At 37.3% G+C, this 11,073-nt stretch overlaps 3 protein-coding genes across 4 annotated transcripts; 2 read left to right on the top strand and 1 right to left on the bottom strand.

Annotated features, from left to right (window-relative positions):
• The first annotated feature begins 731 nt into the window (after positions 1-731).
• Positions 732-4,104, top strand: LOC112177375 (DUF21 domain-containing protein At5g52790). 2 transcript variants are annotated; one of them, XM_024315680.2, is made up of 13 exons: positions 732-1,216; positions 1,317-1,393; positions 1,477-1,560; positions 1,669-1,782; positions 1,892-1,978; positions 2,087-2,226; positions 2,301-2,388; positions 2,526-2,599; positions 2,749-2,906; positions 3,005-3,276; positions 3,368-3,414; positions 3,533-3,821; positions 3,908-4,104. In XM_024315680.2, the coding sequence occupies exons 1-13, from the start codon at positions 1,036-1,038 to the stop codon at positions 3,980-3,982; spliced, it is 1,686 nt and encodes a 561-aa protein (XP_024171448.1). In that variant the 5' UTR covers positions 732-1,035; the 3' UTR covers positions 3,983-4,104. The 2 variants fall into 2 exon arrangements, with proteins under 2 accessions (XP_024171448.1, XP_024171441.1); XM_024315673.2 differs by having other exon boundaries at positions 2,996-3,276.
• Positions 4,105-5,853: 1,749 nt separating this feature from the next.
• Positions 5,854-6,633, top strand: LOC112173322 (uncharacterized protein PAM68-like). The gene has a single exon (XM_024310938.2). It carries the CDS (start codon positions 5,902-5,904, stop codon positions 6,439-6,441), a length of 540 nt encoding a protein of 179 aa, XP_024166706.1. The 5' UTR covers positions 5,854-5,901; the 3' UTR covers positions 6,442-6,633.
• Positions 6,634-8,976: 2,343 nt separating this feature from the next.
• Positions 8,977-10,330, bottom strand: LOC112181770 (heavy metal-associated isoprenylated plant protein 39). The gene is made up of 3 exons (XM_024320177.2): positions 10,183-10,330; positions 9,783-9,858; positions 8,977-9,597 (listed from the first exon to the last, which is right to left on the bottom strand). The coding sequence occupies exons 1-3, from the start codon at positions 10,186-10,188 to the stop codon at positions 9,287-9,289; spliced, it is 393 nt and encodes a 130-aa protein (XP_024175945.1). The 5' UTR covers positions 10,189-10,330; the 3' UTR covers positions 8,977-9,286.
• Between the last annotated feature and the right edge of the window lie 743 nt (positions 10,331-11,073).

The raw sequence follows: 11,073 nt of genomic DNA, 5'->3' as shown, positions 1-11,073 counted from the left end.
TCCCACAGGGTTTTTGTTACCTGGCAAGGTTTTTAACGAGGCAACGGATGAAGCGTCACCACCAAGTTTGAGCGGCACAAGGGGGAGTGTTGAAGGAAAATCAAGTTTAGTGTGCCTTATCAAACTAGGAATAGGAATAGGAGAGAAGGTTCTAGATTTCCCAATCCTACACGGATTGGTATTCCTTGTAACATTAGAACTAGCACTTTGTAATCCCTATATATAGGGCTCCTATTCTCAATAATAAGAACACATCTCTCTCATCAATCTCTCTCAAATACATTATACTTAAACACATTATACTATTTTAGCTACATTGTATCCGTGATCACTCGATGTAAACGCGAACTTGAGTTGTTTATTTTTTCAACTACTCCTCGAAGTTTATCAAGCTTGGAATCTTTTGCTGCTAGGTTCAACAATTTTGAAGACCAGATAAGACTTCCCCAGTTTATGTTTATGTTCCTCCATGCATAGGGGTTATCTGATGCAGGCTTGCCTGAATGAAGGCATATAGAAGACGTGTTTCCGGCTCATTTAGCTCAGCATCTTCTACCTTTGGCAGGTATATGGTTGTTGCACTAGAATTTTTGTATTTGGGTGTTAATACTACAACCAAAAGCCACTCACTAGTCACAATCAATTGAATTTTCTGATGACTCGTACTTTGTTTTTTTTTTTTCTTTTCTTTCCATTTGTTTTATTTCAAGTAAAACTTGAATATTCCTGGCCTTTATTCCAGTCTAAAACAGTTAACAGGATTTTCTTCTTTTCCCTGGAATCTATAAGAACGAGGGGGTTCGGCACTCGGGTCGACTTGGATTTGGACACTAGACTAGCTTGTAGGAGTGTAGCTATCTTCATATTTGTCTTTCTCCAAAATTTGTAAAACTTTTCTATTTGTTTGTATGATGAGTTGTTGTGTATAAACCCAAGTAGCCAACCCCTTGTTTTATCAAGCCAATTCTAGCTAGTGTGTTGTTGCATTCCTTTTCTTTCCACAGAGTCGCATACTTCATCAAACATCAAATTACAATGAGAGAGGATGATGTTCCGTGTTGCCGGGTCGATTTCTGGGTGTTTATAGTGATTAGCTTGATCCTTTCGTCACTTGCTGGTATTGCATCAGGCCTTGCATTAGGACTCTTGTCCTTCAGCAAAGTTGATCTTGAGGTTCTCATTAGGTCCGGTCAACCCAAAGACCAGAAGAATGCAGGTTGGTAATTGAATTTCATTACATTCTGCAGGGTACTAGTTCCTTCAGTTTTCTACTTCTAAAGCTTCATCTACTATTTTTCTTTCATATAATTTTACAGCAACGATTCTGCCACTTGTTAAGAATGAGCATCTACTGTTATGTACTCTCCTCATATGCAAATCATTGGCCTTGGAGGTATGCTGAAATATACATGCATTATTGGAATTTATATTCTGAAGTTAATTGACTGAATATAATATTATTGTTCTATCTACAAGGCACTTCCCATTTTCGTGGACTCAATTCTCCCAGTTTGGGCTGCCATTCTTGTGTCTGGCACGATTGTAGTTGCAGTTACAGAGGTCATTGCTTTTACTTCACCGTTTTAGTTTGGTTTTGGTCATAATGTAGCCCCAATTCTTTATATACACCATCATTATCTTATCTTCCATACGTACCTTTTCCCTTAGATCATTCCTCAAGCTGTATGTTCCCGATATGGACTAAGTCTTGGTGCAAAAGGATCTTACTTGGTACGATTACTTCTGGTGGTTTTTTTCCCCATAGCTTACCCTTTCAGTAAGGTAATACATATTTAGTATACCCTGGATTGTTATAATATCATTCCACCATAGATGAAGCACTATAAGTTTTTCTCTTTTCTGTGTATTAATAATTTCGACCATGGCACAGCTGTTGGATTGCCTCCTTGGAGAAGGGCATTCTGCTCTCCTAAGACGAGCAGAGCTAAAAACATTGGTGGATATGCATGCAAATGAGGTTAATTTGCTTCTTACTAAATGTGATTACTTTGCATATCTTCTGTGGTAGTTGAAACTTGAAAGTGATTATTAGTTTTTATATAACATTTCTATTGTTCATCCTCAGGCAGGGATAGGTGGAGAGTTGTCGCATCATGAAACTACGGTTATTGGTGGTGCTTTGGATTTGACGCGAAAGACTGCTGAAGATGCAATGACTCCAATATCAGAAACTTTTTCCCTTGACATAAACTCCAAACTTGACATGTAGATATCTATTACTCTAATCTGTACATAGTAGTTACTTGTGTTTAACTACTCTAGCTCATTGCTGTCCTTAGGAATACACTGGGTTCAATAATGAGCAGAGGTCATAGTCGGATACCAATCTATTCAGGAAACCCAAACAATATCATTGGCCTTATTTTGGTAAGCACTTCAGAAACATTAGTTGTTCATTAGTTTTGTTGATCAAGTCTTTCTGTATTGTTCCTTTCCTAATAAAGATGCAGGCTTCATGGTTTACTATGTTCTTTCTTTTGGCCTCGTTGTTGTTTTGGAATTAGGCAAAGAATTTGATCTTCTGTCGCCCTGAAGATGAAACCCCAGTTAAGTACATGACAATCAGAAAAATTCCAAGGTATGTAAAATGTACTAGTATTTACTTATGCCATTCGGCAAGTTTAAAAGTTATTAGCAGCAAAACAAATGAGTGCCCTCCATATTACCACCCTGATAAAACATATGTTCGGCACTTGTCATAAAAGTGTATAATCTGCTATGTAACAGGGTTTATGGCAACTGGCCTTTATATGATATCCTGAATCAGTTCCGGAAAGGCTACAGTCACATGGCTGCTGTGGTGAGGAATAAAAAGGACGTTAATGGACAGAAGGAAAAAGATGCTAGGAGTTCAAGATTAGATTCACCACGAGCGGAGAGCAAAGGTATTTACATTGGGTTTGATTAGTGAAAACCAAGTTTTCACGTAAGAAACTGTCCTAGACTTGTGGTAGCCAGGGTTAATGTTGCACAGATATTACAGGTTTAAATTCTCCGATCAATGGGAAAGAGCATCTGAGTAACACCATAGACACATCCCCTGTGTACTCGAGTACTGATACAGAATACTGCACTGCGCTATCAGAGCATGTCATGGAGCAAGATGAAGATATTAAGCAGATGCATAACAAGCGCCATAAAAAGCAGGGAGGTGGAAATGTATCAAATGAAAGTGTAGGATCTATTCAAAGTCACTTGGACGAGGAGGTAATTGGTATCATAACAATGGAGGATGTTATGGAGGAACTGCTACAGGTACCAAGTAACTATAGCATGAAACCTAGTTTGATATGCAAATGTTTATCATGAACTGAACCAACTCTTTTTGTTAATTTCTGTCTTGAAGGAAGACATACTGGATGAAACAGATGAGTATGTGGATGTGCATAACAAGTGAGTATAACCAGTTTTTTCTCTCCTGTAGTGAACTTCACATGCTCTCCGCGCTCTAAGTTAATACATTACCATTCGATATTAGTTACTTAGTTTGTTTTCTCTTAATCTATTTCAGAATCAAAATCAACCTGCTACCTTCAAGAAGATCGTCACCCTCAAAATCTCCTAGAACAAAGTCTCTATCTCAAATTTATTGGAGAACTCCGGAGCCCTCTCCCCTGCCTTCGAAATACAATAGTCCTATACTCCGTTCTCCCATTAATCCCGCATACATTCAACCACCTCCTTTCCTCATCACCAGACCTACTTTGTATCCTTCCCCTGCTAAATCATTACTCAATATCAGTTCTCCACAAGCTGGACCATTTGCAGGTCCTATTCGCGCCTCACCATCCTCACATCGAGTAAGTATACATATTACATATACTATGTCTAAAGTAGCTTAAACTTCATAATAATTACTCATAACTCAAAATTTGATTCTTGACAGGCCTCAAGAAAGTCATATGAGAAGCTACGACAACCCAGTGGACGTAAACCTACAAGAAGCTACTCGCTGAGTTAAGCCAAACCGTTGTGATTCATCACTGTATGTCTTTAGATTTAGTTGAAACTCTCAGCAGTCATGAGCTCTGCATTACATATGATATATGACATGAAAATATTCGCAGAAAGGACAAGAACACACTTGGGAGTTGATCAACAAATTCTAACTACTTATTAGAAAGTGGTGAATCCATGCACATTTCTCTATCATTATTTTTAGATCAAACTCACATTACAATGTAACCAGCCACTAGCTACTCTTCTGTTTCGACCTTCGACGAAGTTGCTTCGGATGAGCTAGTGATGACGTGAATCAGGGCCTCCAGGAGTCAATCGCTTTGACTCATTCTGACTCTTCGTTGACTTCTTCTCATGAACTATGGTTGCCTTTTCTTTTCCCAACCCTATAAAATACGCTTCCTTGGTTTTCCTAGCCAACATTTTCCGAATCGCTTGGGCCTCCGAACTAAAAGACTGAGGATCAGACCTGATGTTAAAAAACATAAACACTATTAGGAATACAATCACAAAACATCTCAAAGTAGACATTTTCTCCTTCTTTGAATTGAAAATTGCTAGTCTTGTAGCTAGAGACTGACCAACAACTACTATATATAGTAATCAAAAGGTCATTATTATTCCAAGTGGGTTGTAGATAGAGGACCATTAAAATCTCACTTTCCCTTAATTAAGTACTAATTACCTAATTACCTACTAATTTAGTAGGTCTTCGGTCTTCCTTAGTTATGTGCCGAAGCGCTGGAGCATATGCAGCTATGTATCTTCAAAGATTAGTCCATATATCTAAGACTTAGATTCCTAGCTCCATCTAATTCCCTTTGGAATATTCCTTCAAAACTGTCAACATACATGCATCATTGATCTAACAGATCAAAAAATCTAGTGTTTATGGATTGACCTAATTAAGTAGGTCATCCGTCATCCAGTTTATTGTTTGTTTCCCTTTCTCTATCTAATCTTAGGCTTTTACTTGTTAAACTGCAAATAACAGATTAAACAACATTGATGATGTATCTAATTGCTCTTGAGGCTAACCCAAGTATACGGATCATTGCAAAATGTGAGAATGGATTCAGTATAAGAGAGTGCAAAAGATTGCCAGAATAGTGATTGTATTTGCACTTTTAAGGCCACAATATAGTTCTCCTGCTTAAAATGTTTATTTTTATTTTTTTTGAATCAATCCCAAGCAGGGTTTCAATTTTATTCTACAAGCCAAAATAGTCATTCTACTGTCATCTATAGATAAAAATATGTGGTAGTACCCATAGTGATAGATAGAAATATGTCCACTCATTAGACATCAAATATGTAGATTACACAATAACTTGAATTCTCCTTTAATACTACTCCAATAAGATTTGCGAGAAACACCAAGAGTGCACAAAATTAGTGCCTAGCTCCCTGAAGAGTAAAGAATGCAGGGAATTATTGAAAAATAGAACTAATTAAAACATAAATAATTTTCAGCCCAAAGGATAGCTAGAAGTCTAGAACCCTAGGTCCAAACAGCTGCCCTAGCCCAATTTCCCATTCACCTCTTCGTGTAGAACCGCCCACACCCCTCTAGTGACTGCCGCCGCTACGACTCGCTGCAAGCGAACCTGCCGCCATGACTCACCTCAAGCGCACCACTGCCGCCGCAAACTCAAGGGCCTGTTGCACCACCGCGATGCCACACCGAGAAGAGTCAGAAGACCCGGTGTCAAAAGGAAAATTTTAAATGCTGAAAAATCTTATAAGAAGGGAACAAATTTTGTTAATCTAGCCTGGGCCTGCAGTAGGCTCATTATCTAAAAAAATATCTTATAAGAAATAATGTCACCACCATTCATTTTGGGATAAGGTTTATGGCAATAAGACCATACAGCCATTTGATATGGTGTTGTGGAAACTATAACTTAGCCTTGCTAAGCCATGAGAACTCTGATCTTTCAGTCACAACCATCTTTCCATCTTTCTCAGTCTTCTCCATGGAAGCCCAAAAGCCCAGCCCCCCACCCAACAAGTCTCCAAAACCTACCACTCCCCAAAAGAACACATCATATTCAACCACATGCCAATGCAAAAGGGTTTGGCAATAACACACCAATCACCATGAAAGAAAAACCCACAAGTAAAAACCCTAAGCATGATGATGACGATGAGGAGATTCCACAGGTCGTAACGGAGAGGATGTTGGTGAGGATTGTGGCGGCAGTCGGGCTGCCACTGGCTACCGGCATAGCTTTTCTGAACGTTTTCGAATTCATTAAGGAGAAGCACTTGTGGGATGTGCCGATTTGGCTTCCTTTCTTGACGACGCTGTTGACCTTTGGGACGTCAGCGCTTGGGATTGCGTATGGGGCTCTGTCTACGAGTTGGGATGCAGAGAAGAAGGGTTCCATTCTTGGTTTTGAAGAAGCTCAGAAGAATTGGGTTGATATGTGGAGGGAGGAAGATGAGGGTAGTTCATAGATGTTGCAACTTTTGAAGTGATACATATTTGGTTGTCATGAACGCATAATGATTAAGCATCTTCTACAGTACCATGTACACTGACATAGCTTTCCCATAACATTGTTAGTTTTGTTTTTTTTTCCCTTCTTTATCTCCCTTATTGCTTTTGCAATTGATGCTAGTGTATATTCGGCACTTCTGCAGATTCCTATAACAACTTGTTTTTTGGAATGTAGGCTTTATTTCATGATATGTGCTACGTAAGCACGTATCTCCCTATCTTTTGGGGGAAGCAAAAATGTTTACGCAAAACTGCTTAACAAAGAGCCTCAAAGGGCAACATCAGATTGACCAAATAAATCATTTCAATAAAAGTTAAACAGGAGCCATCACCATTGCTATTTCAATAAGTAATTTCTAAATCCGTTACCGGTAATGGACATACCACGTATGCTCTAAAGTGAAATTCCTTTGTAGCACACTGCCTTTTTTTTTATCTGAAAAGGGTAGGGAAAAAAAAAAGGCAAGCACTGCTAAAAGCATGCTGCAGATAACAAAGGTGGGACGTTGACCTGCATAGCACAGGGTTCCAAAAAGAGATCGAGCAATTGGTTTAAAATTAGTCTAAAGCGTCTGCATCGATGATCACTTAACTATGCTTAATTGATATTCATGTTTCATATAGGTTGATGTTACTCTAAGTAGTAAAATAAGATTTGTTTAGATCTGAAGCCTCATCAGCGTTTTACATATGGATTGATGTAGTCATCTACCTGATATTATACTATACACTTAACTATCCATGCTTCTAAAGTTAATCTTTTAAAATTAGCATAGCGATACCTATATATGTACTAATCACTGATTACTGATCCCACTGCCTAGCTAAGGTCCGAGTAATTTCGTTTGTTTAATAAATATGTGGTCGTAATTAAACCTCTAAACAAGTTGTTTACATCAACTAAAACTCTAAATGTAGATTGGATAACGATTAACGAGTAAATTAAGAACAATTCTTATGTTCATCCCTTGGGTGAATGAGTATATCCCTCTATTATGATTAACGCATAATAATTTTATAATTTTTTAATTCAGTCATTCATGTTGTATAACGTAATACAAATATTAGCTCTGTAAAAAATAAATCAAATTGAAGACCTTTTAGTTATTCATTTTAATGAAATACATGGACGGCTCATCATAACAATAATAAGTGTTGTTAGAACCATCAATTTGTTTGATTCAATTAGATAATTAAACGATTTCCGATTCGATTGATTTTTTACAGAGATAATTTTAAAGACTAATTTATGATATGAACCGTTAGATTATAAATTTATTAAATAAAAATATATTAATCGACAATGGAGTGAATATGTTTGTTCACCCCTACCTAAAAACTGTCTTCACAAACAAACAAGTATACCAAAATTAATGTATGCAGTAATTTATTTCAGCGGCAGAATCAGCACCAAGTAAAACACAAACCATGAGAAGGTCTTCGGTTACACTACCTCACCACTAGAAACAAAAACGACGACGTTGCATACCTAGAATAGTTAACTCATATTAACAAATGATCTAGTACGTTAAGAAAGCATCAAATAGAATCCTAATAATCCCTTTGCCAATCGATCGAGTGAGACGTTTTGTATTTGTAAATAGGCAAAGTCTTCATCAACTCTATTAAGAATTGATAAAGCAAACTAAGCTAGACCCACCTTCTTGTCGTTTGTTTGGATTAAGTCATATCAAGTTGATTTTATATATTCGAATCTAGAGCATGGATTTTGTAAATATTTTGTTGAAATGGACATGGTTCTTCAACTTTCACCTCACTAATTCTCTAACATGATTAGTTTATCGCATTTAGTTAATTAAATCGTCAATTTGCTGTTTTTATAAGATAGTGGATTCTTATAATCAATCTAGAGCTAGGTCTATGATGAATGTCTAAAGCTCGAAATGATTTGATAATGTCTTGATGTGATTCTAATACAAGTATAACTTATATTAAGATATCTGTTAGAATTTATTAAAGACATAACTCATGTACAATCAAAGGTCCTCCGGTCATTATTTCAGTTGGGATTGTTTGGAGGAAAAGAAAAAAATGCAAAATCCTCTACTAAACATGAAGAAGTTTTTACTTTAATGTGAAAGATAAGATGACTAGCATTGATAACCACCATTGCCACATAGATTCATGTCTGTTTAATTTTAGGCAAAAGAGAAACTTTATCATTGCAAAATGCACCTTTTACATCAGATGCTACCTTTTACTCTTTCTTCCCTGCACTCACAGTACTTCAAAACTTCTCTTCTTGGAATATAACCTTTGCCAATATTTCCAAGAATATCAATAATAATGACCCTTCTTTTCATTATCGACCAATATTTCTTTATTTCTAAACAAATACAAACCTCAAATTGTATATATGTATGTTAATTTTAGGCATACAAACTACAAAACAAAAACTTGAGCAATGAAAAATGCAGCTTGCATATCCATTATTCTTTTCCTTTCATGCATAGAAGTTCAAAAGTCAATGATTAATCTGCTCAAAATATCAATGAAGATAGCACACAGCTAACTGTTACAATATTTCATTAATCATCTTAGTAATACCACATCCAACAGTTGGAAAAATCTAAATCTGGAGTCCCACACCAAAGAAGCCACTAACATAAGCTTACTTTTGTTCTAGTTCCATTCCAAGATTAACTACAAAGAAATAAAAGAAATTATTAATATAAAATCACCCCCTACTGTACAATATGGCCTCTCTCTTCTTAGAACAATATCAAAATTATCCATATGAACCTTTATTCATCTTGGCTTTAATCTTTCCTAACCCTTAGATTAGCAGATGACACAGGCATTGGGATCCTCTTCCACACTTCTCACATAATAATGCGTACTCATTGGTGGGTTGTATGCATTGTAGGCCTTGATTAGCTCAGCCAGTTCATCTTTTGGATCTTTCTTCTTCTCCCCACCCTTTTTGGGTTCCTCTTTCTTCTCTTCCTTCTTCTTTTCCTCTTTTGCTGGTCCTACCGACACTATCTCAGTGCGGCATAGCTTCCTCAACTTGCTCACCAAGTTCACTGGATCTATTTCCCCAGTCACCGTGAGCTTCTTGTCCTTCATGTCCATCGAGATCGAATCTAGCCCTGAAAGTTCAATTGTTGCCATCACAAAACTAATTAGCTACACATAAGCTATGAGAAGCTAATATCGCTAATCTTCTATTTTGTTCCAAAACACGAAATACACAACACACTTTGGTACATATATATCAGGTTAATTCATTGATGAGAAACAGAGTAATATGAGAAAGACTAGTGTGTGTATATACCTTCGAGCCCTGAGACTGCCCTCATGGCTTTCTTCTTGGACCTGTCGTCGTGTACGTCCAACAACAACACAACTTTCTGTCATGAAGCAGAGTCAAAAAACTATTAGAACAAATTATGATCAAACGATTCAAACCTTATAAAGCATATAGAGCAAAGATTAAACCCATCATTACTTGAACTTAGAACTTCAAGAAACAAGTGAAATTTCAGAACCAGTGACTATATAGTGTCAAACAGGTGAAGAGTATCACAGATTTTCATAAAATTTTCAGAAAACTGATCAGAACTCAACCCAAAAACACCCATCATGAACTTAATTTTATGTAAAAAGCAAACCACAAACATAGCTAGAGGGAAGAAAGAGCTTTGAATCAGATCAGAGTAAAAATCTCTAAGTACCTTCATTTTCACTGGATTTGGAAGATCTGAAAAACAGAAGTTATAATGAAGCTGCCAAATTTAGTGAGAGAGAGAGATAGACAGAGGGGGAGAGAGAGATGGTGAAGTGATTGGAGTGGCGACACCAATTTATAGAAGGAGGGTCAACGTTTCAATCAGTCTCCGGTCAATAAAATCATGTGCTCCATTCTGGCCCCAATGACAAATAAATTAAATTTTCTGACACTAGTACTGTAGTACACTTTATTTTCAGTGTATTCACACCAGAAACGACATCGTATTGGAGACCTGAAAGCAAGACGTCACCGTTTAAAGCTTGTGGCCTTTTGAAAATTCAAAAGTAATCCGAATGATAGAGATTTCCTCCTTCCAGGCAATAGCAAAGGATTGCGAGTCTTCGCCGTCATTGGGACCTTTGTCTTGACTCGTATGTTGAGTCGTCGCCGTCTTCGCTGTCCATGGTACTAACTTTAATCATCATCATAAGAATTAAGAAGCACAGACGAAGTATCTCATTCAATTCCTTCCGCACCAACCTTCCACGTACCTACCTCTCCTCTCCGGCTCGACCCATCATCTCTTTGTTTTCAAACACATCTTGGTTTCATTGCGGCACCCGCGCTCGCACCATGCGGCTGCCTAAAACAGCAAGAGTCATGCATGTGTGTCTCGGAATGGCACACTTAATTATCATTTGGGCAGCAGCATTATTCATTTGTCACGAGCGTTTCAGTGATAATTTTTTCGTCCAAAAGATCGAGTTAATTGAGAAAATATAGAAAATTCTCAAGTTTTGACCCATTGATACACGCGTACGTACAGCGACTAATGTGATCGAGTGTACCCTAGAGTCGTAGAGTGGTCGCATAATAGTGTTATTTTATGCCTAAT

Source organism: Rosa chinensis, chromosome 1 (assembly GCF_002994745.2).
Source record: "Rosa chinensis cultivar Old Blush chromosome 1, RchiOBHm-V2, whole genome shotgun sequence".
In the NCBI taxonomy this organism is placed as follows: Eukaryota; Viridiplantae; Streptophyta; class Magnoliopsida; order Rosales; family Rosaceae; genus Rosa; species Rosa chinensis.
This window is presented reverse-complemented; position numbering and strand designations above follow the sequence as displayed.